This window comes from Crocuta crocuta, unplaced genomic scaffold, assembly GCF_008692635.1.
Source record: "Crocuta crocuta isolate KB4526 unplaced genomic scaffold, BGI_CrCroc_1.0 scaffold1541, whole genome shotgun sequence".
NCBI classification, from domain to species: domain Eukaryota; kingdom Metazoa; phylum Chordata; class Mammalia; order Carnivora; family Hyaenidae; genus Crocuta; species Crocuta crocuta.
The window spans coordinates 35,376-42,818 of NW_027529430.1; the positions used below are offsets into that span (position 1 = coordinate 35,376).

Here is a 7,443-nt window from a genome sequence, read left to right on the forward strand (position 1 = left end):
CTGAAACCAAGAGTTGGCTGACTGAGCCAACTGACTGAACCACCCAGGTGCCCCTACACTACTTCTCTAAAAAACAGCTTTACTGAGATATTATTTATATACCATAAGTTTCACCCATTTAAAGTGTAAAATTCAATGGTTTTTTTTGGGGGGGGTATATTTACAGTATTCTGCAACTGTTTTAGTTTGTTAGGGCTGCCATATTGAAATACCACAGACTGGTGGCTTTCACAACAAAAATTTATTTTCTCAAAATTCTAGAACTTCCAGATCAAGGTGTCAGCTGGTTTGGTTTCTTCTGAGGTCTTTGTCTTGGCTTGCAGATGTCCACCTTCTGTCTTCACATAGTCATCTCTCTGTGCATCTTGTGTCTCCCTCTATGCCCTAATCTCTTCTTCTTTTTAAAAATTTTTTTTAATGTTTATTTATTAAAAAAAATTTTTTTATACTTTATTTTTGAGACAGAGAGAGACAGAGCGTGAGCAGGTGAGGGTCAGAGAGAGAGGGAGACACAGAATGTGAATCAGGCTCCAGGCTCTGAGCTAGCTGTCAGCACAGAGCCCGACGCGGGGCTCGAACCCACAAAACGTGAGATTATGACCTGAGACGAAGCCGGACACTCAACCGACTGAGCCACCCAGGCGCCCCAATGTGCCTCTTATTTTTGAGAGACAGAGTGGGACTGGTGGTGGAGCAGAGAGAGAGTGAGACACAGTGTCCGAAGCAGGCTCCAGGCTCTGAGCTGTCAGCACAGAACCCAACGTGGGGCTCGAACTCATGAACCCCGAAATCATGACCTGNCGTCTCCAAGTACAGTCATATTCTGAGGTATTGGGGGGTTAGGTTTTCAACATATGACTGGAGGGATGACATGTAACTCAGCCCCCAATAGCAACCATCAACCATTTAATTTTAGAACATCTTTATCTCCCCCCAGAGAAACCCTGTATCTATTAGTAGTCACACCCCATTTCCCCATTCCCCAAGGCCTGGGCAAACATTAACCTATTTTCCATCTCTGTAAATTTCATATTCAATGGTATTATACAATAGGTGGTCTTTTTTGACTAGTGGAAGTGATGCCACCTTTTTCATTCTTGATTTCAGTAATTCAAGTCTTCTCTGTTTTTTAGTCAATCTACCTAAAAATTGTCAATTTTGTTGATCTTTTCAAATGACCGACTTTGTTTCACTGATTTTCTCTATTGATTTCCTATTTTCTATTCCATGTGCCTTCTGTCCAATCTTAATCATTTCGTTTCTTCTGCTTGCTTTGGGATTACTTCCTCTTCTTTCCAGTTTCCTAAGGTGAAAACTTAGGTTATTAAGTTGAGATTTTTTTAAAGTTTTATTTATTTATTTTGAGAGAGAGAGAGAGAGAGCAAGCATGAGCAGGGGATGGGCAGAGGGAGCGGGAGGGAGAGAGAGAGAGAAAGAGAGAGAGAGCTGGGAAGGGGCAGAGAGAGAGAGAGGGAGAGAGAGAATCCCAAGCAGGCTCCATGCTTTCAGTGCAGAGACTGATATGAGGCTCTTAAACTCATGAACCAAAATCAAGAGTTGGTTGCTTAACTGACTGAGTCACCCGGGCACCCCTAGATCCTTCTTCTTTTTTTAATGTGGGTGTTTATAGCTATAAAATTCCCTTTAAGCATTGCCTTAGCTGCATTTCATAAATTTTGGTGTGCTGTGTTCTTGTTTTCATTCATTTTAAGATGTTTTCTAATTTCCTTCATGATTTTTTCTTTGACCCATTGTTATTTAGAAGTGTGTTAATTTCCACATATTTGTGAATTTCACAAATTTCTTTGCTATTTATTTCTAATTTCACTCTATTGTGGTGGGAGGACAAACTTTGCATGATTTTAATCCTTTTAAGTCTATTGAGTTCTGCTTTATGACAGCATATGGTGTGTCGTGGAGAATGTTCTATGTGAACTTCAGAAAAATGTATATTTTGCTGTTATTGAGTGCAGTGTTCTATGCGTGTTAGAGGGGTTTTTTTTGTTGTTGTTGTTGTTTTTTAATGCAGATTTTAAGGCTATGCTCCCTGGGTTTGATTCCTCTGTACCAAGGCTTGGATTTCGTATCTTTAAAAAGTTCCCCACATCTTTCAAGAACCCATGGCCCCACTCGTCCTCCACTCCTGGCTTCCTATGATCAATTACATAGGAGTAGCTGGGGTGGTGTCATCCATTGCTCTGGTCTTGCTGCCAGGTCAGCGGAAAGGCAAATCTGCGTTCTCAGACTCGGCTTTCGGCTCCTTTGGCCTGGACCGTGCTGCGCTGCGATTGGGCCTTCTGGGTATCACGTGGTCTGAGGCCAAATGATGGCTGGAGCTGGGGAAGATTCTCGAGCGCTCTTCGGGGCTGGCGTCCGCGCGGCGCTGGAGGCCTGGCCGGCTTTGCAGGTGAGTGGAGTCATGGCTGGGATAAAGTTTGGGGTCTGGGGCAGAACAAGAGTTGGCTGGACAGCTCGCCTGAAGCTCCGCTGGGCCGCATAAGCGGACAACACTACGCCACCCCAGGCCGGCTTCCAGGTTGACGTAGTGGGCTTGGGCCTGTGTTCACAGATCGCCGTGGAGAATGGCTTCGGGGGCGTGCACAGCCAGGAGAAGGCCGAGTGGCTGGGGGGTGCAGTGGAGGAGTACTTCTTCCGCAACGGTGAGTGAATGTGAAGCGTTGCGACCTGTTTGTGGGCGGCGTTGGGAGGCGCCAGCGGGTCCTGGAGAGGTCGCACCACTTCCTCTTGAACAGTTGTGGGTTGGTACCTAAGGTCGAGGTGGAATGAATATAGGCTTTGGAGTCAGAATCTTGAGTTCAGATGCCTTACGGGCTGTGTTGTTGACCCATGGTATCACTCTGGACAAGTTATTTTACCTGAGACTCAGTTTCCTAATTCCTAAAATGGGTATAAAAGTATCCACCCCAGCACTGTACAATAAAAATACAATTGTGAATCACATCATAACATTTAAAGTTTTCCAGCAGCCACTTTAACAAAATAAAAAGAAGCAGATGAAATTAACGTTACAGAATTCTATATATCCAAAATATTTCAATGTGCAATCAGTATAAAACATTATTAATTAAATATTTTACATTCCCTTTTAGTATTAGGTTTTCGAAATCTGGTAGATATTTTACAGTTTTAGCACATCTCAATTTGGCTTAGCCACATTTTAAGTGCTCAGAAACTACATTTGGTTTTCTGGACAGCAAATATATACACCTTTGATGGGTTTTGAACGAAGGTCGTGTACAGACTTTTGCACATTAGAATTTTTACAGAATTCTTTATTCAGATTTTTGGTCTTGGAGATGACATCAGGCAGAGTCCTCTCAAGGAAGTTTACCATCTAGTAATGAATCCATTTAAGTAAATAGGCATTTACACACAGGGTGATAAATGTCCTAATAAAGAGGAGCTCAGGGTGCTTGGGTAGCATGAGACTGAGGAGAGGCTTCTTTTGGAGATTGTTAGTGGAGGTAGTGATTGGGCTGAGACTTAAAGGGATGAAGAGGAGTTAACTAGGTGGGGGAGGCAGAAAGAGCAACACACAAATAAGTTCTGTGGTATGAGAAGATTATGTGTTATATTTGGAAAGCGGCAGGGAGCTCAGTATTGGAGTAAGGGTGTGTGTGCACTTGTGGGTGTAAGGAGAGGAGGAGTGGTAGAGACAGAAGCAAGGCGGTGGAGAGGCCCAAGGAAAAGGATAAGACGTGGAAGGCCTTACATGCCTTTGGTTTTATCTGTTAGGCCAGCGTTTGCCAAAATGCATGCTATGGAAGACTAGTTCAATTAGATGTTCAGTGAGGAAAAAGCTTTTCCAGTCAAATTATGTGAGAAAAGCTCTTCAGCTCCTCCTTAGGAGTCACAATAATCGTGAACATAATAAAAGCTTGGATAAAGAACCACAAAAAGCTTGTTTACCTTGTGTCCCCTATTTCCCAGTTAGCTTTCTATGGGTAGCTTTCTTTAAAAACCAGCAGGACAGTTACTTTTCAAAAGCAGGATATGAAACACTCAGGTAGGTGATAAAAATTCAAGAGCAGTTTCTAAGGTGAGTAATAGGATTTACTGGCTAGAAAGTTCAGAAAATAATCAGTATGGAGCATGAACTGGAGAGAGAAAGAATGATGAGGTCTAGAACCAGGCCAGTGGCAATAGTAATGGAAAAGGAGGGGTGGATTAGGGCCTTGGAGATTGTTTGGCGGTGGAGAGGGAGAGAAAAGGAGGCAGGTTTCTGGTTTGAGTTGCTGGGTGGATGAGGTGCCTTTCATGGAAAAGAGGAACCCTGGAGGATGAGAAGTAAGTTTGGAGGGTAAGGTAATGAGTCTGGCTTTTGAATATGGAGGGCCTGAGGCATCTGTGAAAAAGGTAGAAAGTAGTCTAGGTTGGAGACAGCTTTGGGGATATTAGAGTGGTAGTAAAAGTCAAGGGAGTGAATGAGCTCTGCCAGAGGAAAGAGAGAGCGAGGAGCTTTGTGGAAGACAAGTAGTTCTCTAATTCCGAAAAAGTAGACGATGGGCCCCAAAGGTAACTGAAGCCTAGAGGGGAGGGATTAGCCAAAATCACACAATAGGATGTTGATGTCAAGGATATGATTTCATCATTGGAAGTACTTAACATCCATTTCTTCTTACTGTCCTGTTGGTCTGTGGCCCTCACTGTCAGTGGAGCCACAGTTGTGAAGGCTCTACATTTTGAAAACTTTAGCCCTTGAGTGATGGCAATTAACATGGATACGGGTCTCCCGTATTGTAGGCATTATTTAGGTGACTCCTTATAACACACCTCCAAGAATGCCACTGTTTGCCCCACTTTGTCGACGAGAAGACAGAGGTACAGAGATAGATAACTTGCTCAAGATCACAAAGAGGAGGACAGTTAAAATAGGTCAGATGAAAGAGAGTGAATGTGGTTGGGATGGTGTGGGAAGAAGAGGGTTTGGTAAGATGCAAGAGATTGGAAATTAGGTATTTATATTTAGTGGTTTTTAAAAAAATTTTTTAATGTTTTATTTGTTTCTGAGAGAGAGATTGAGAGAGAGAGAGAGAGAAGGGGAGGGTCAGAGAGAGAGGGAGACATAGAATCTGAAACAGGCTCCAGGCTGGCAGTAAGCACAGAGTCCGACACGGGGCTTGAACCCACGAACCGTGAGATCATGACCTGAGCTGAAGTTGGATGCTTAACTGACTGAGCCACCCAGGCGCCCCTGTTTTAAATCATGTCAAATCCTGGAGTATAGAGCACTTCAGTGAATAAAAGGCTCACTGTTTGGACTTTTACCCACTAATCAGATGTGGACCCAAGAAGTAGGTATTGAATAGTAGTGGGCAGGACTGATTGATTTAGTTGGCTGGTCTTTGCTTTCCTACTCAGCTGACTTGGAGCTAGATGAGGTGGAAGACTTCCTTGGAGAGCTCATGACGAATGAATTTGATACGGTTGTGGAGGATGGGAGTCTGCCCCAGGTGAGCATATTGTTTACACAACTGTCATTTCCCTGCCTGGTCTTTCTTCTCCCTGTCTGTTTTTAGGCCAAGACTCTTGGCTCTAACCATTCCTTCTTGAGTCCTGCAGAAGAACCTTCTGTGACTCCCTTTTGCCTAAAGGAAAAAGTCTAGTCTTTCAGGTCTTTTCCAAACACTGCCCCTTCTCTTTTATTTCTCTCCATATATCATTCTCAACCAGGTCTGTTCTTCACCCCCATCCTAAGGGCAGGTCAGGCCAGGTATATTTCTGCCCCTGCATTACTCCCCATCAATTCCTGCTGGGATGGATTTCCCTTTTACCTCTTCTGTCTTTCAAACCCAGTTCTAGTGCCTTCCTTGCTAGGAAGCCCTCCTTCCATGCTTCAGGCCCATACTTGAGCCTTTCATATATAGTTCCTTCATTAGTGAACTCCTTGGGGGAAGAAAGCCCTGTTCTTTTCTGGAAAATTCCAAACCCCTCCCCACTCTTGTTGCAGACACAGGCTGGTTGTATTATAGGTTCTCTAGAAAATCCAAGCTGGTTGAATGTTTTCTTGGTAGGTGAGCCAGCAGCTACAGACCATGTTCCACCACTTCCAGAAGGGTGATGGGGCTGCTCTGAAGGAGATGGCCTCCCACATCACCCAAAGAAAGTGCAGGGTCAGAGCCACTGCAGTTACAACAGCCAGAGAGACGAATGAGGATGATGTGGACAGCGTGGAGGAGATGGAGGTGAAGGGGGTGCCCCGTGGGTTGGGACATGCGATGTCTTCAATTTTCTGGGAAATCAGTTTCACAGGGAAATGATGGGGGTGGGGTTGTATTATCCAGAGAGGCCAGGGAACTTGCCTAAGGTCACACAGCCAATCCTGGCAAAGCTGGGAGAGCGTGGGTCTCCAGTGGCCACAGCCAGGAGATGTATTTAGCTCTCTCCTGTATTTCTCCTCCAGGTCACAGCTGTGAATGATGGGACAGCTACAGATGGGGTTTGCCTCCAGCCTGAATCCTCTGGTCCAGACTCCCAGACTATTAAAGAAGAGGATATAGTGGAAGATGGCTGGACCATTGTCCGGAGAAAGAAATGAGTGGGGCTGGAGATCGTTTGGGCCCTTGCTTGCTAGTTGTTTTGACACTTGTTTGTAGGGGTTTGGGGGAGGGTTGTGGACTTCTGGACTGGTTACCCTGTCTCCACCCTCTCCCTGTTCCCCTTTCCAGTTTCCTCTAGGGGAAGAAGAGCTTTAGGGTCCTTGCACTTGAGGTAGTGGGACCTGGTTCACACACTCCCTTGGGCCTTAAGTTATAGTCTGCACGATGAGGGCTGGTTTCCTAGCACATTGCCTCTTGGGTGCAGTCAGTGTGCGAGGGAGGGATGAGCGGGCGTGGGTGTTACTGGAGGAGAAAATAAATACTGGTTGACAGTGGCCAGGTGGATTTGTGAAGGAGAGGATCAGCAGGAGAACCAGTACTCCTGCTTGGTCAGGAGTGGTGAGATAACATGAAGACCAGAAGCGAGATGAGGTGAAGATGTGAACGAAAATAGCTCTGGTACCTCTCCCTCTTTTCCCCCTCCTCCACTCCTCCGTACACACACAGAGCAGCTCTGTACCCCTGCCCAGAAATTGGAACCTCCCAGGAACACTCCCTCTCTGCAGCCCAGCCTCCAGCCCTGGGTTCCTTCAGGAAGTCTAAGATTTGGGCTAGGTGGTGAGCTTGGGGGACCTGGGCTTTGTTTTCTGTCTCCTCCAGCGTCTTTCCATACTCCTCCAAATCCAGGGACGAGGCTTAAAACCTCAATAAATAGTACCTTATTGTTTAATCTGTGGCTTGCCCTGTGAGTAGCGTTGGAATCAGCTTCGTAGGAGCTGGGCCTCAAAGCTCAGCAAGGGAGCAGTTTCTGGGCCCACCCTAGCAGCCTGTTACTTTGAACAAACAAATAGTTGGACAAATGGAGCACAGCAGCACTCTGAAA

General features: G+C 45.4%; 1 protein-coding gene across 1 annotated transcript; it reads left to right on the plus strand.

Annotated features, from left to right (window-relative positions):
- The first annotated feature begins 2,316 nt into the window (after positions 1-2,316).
- Positions 2,317-7,290, plus strand: TSR2 (TSR2 ribosome maturation factor). The gene is made up of 5 exons (XM_077759565.1): positions 2,317-2,407; positions 2,570-2,660; positions 5,383-5,474; positions 6,036-6,206; positions 6,425-7,290. The coding sequence occupies exons 1-5, from the start codon at positions 2,324-2,326 to the stop codon at positions 6,557-6,559; spliced, it is 573 nt and encodes a 190-aa protein (XP_077615691.1). The 5' UTR covers positions 2,317-2,323; the 3' UTR covers positions 6,560-7,290.
- Positions 7,291-7,443: the final 153 nt, after the last annotated feature.

Excerpts from the sequence above, each read along its gene's own strand:
- TSR2 (XM_077759565.1), top strand. The coding sequence starts at position 2,324 with ATGATGGCTGGAGCTGGGGAAGATTCTCGAGCGCTCTTCGGGGCTGGC. Across the intron at positions 2,408-2,569 it reads AGGCCTGGCCGGCTTTGCAG|ATCGCCGTGGAGAATGGCTT; the intron begins GTGAGTGGAGTC and ends CTGTGTTCACAG. Across the intron at positions 2,661-5,382 it reads GGAGTACTTCTTCCGCAACG|CTGACTTGGAGCTAGATGAG; the intron begins GTGAGTGAATGT and ends TTTCCTACTCAG.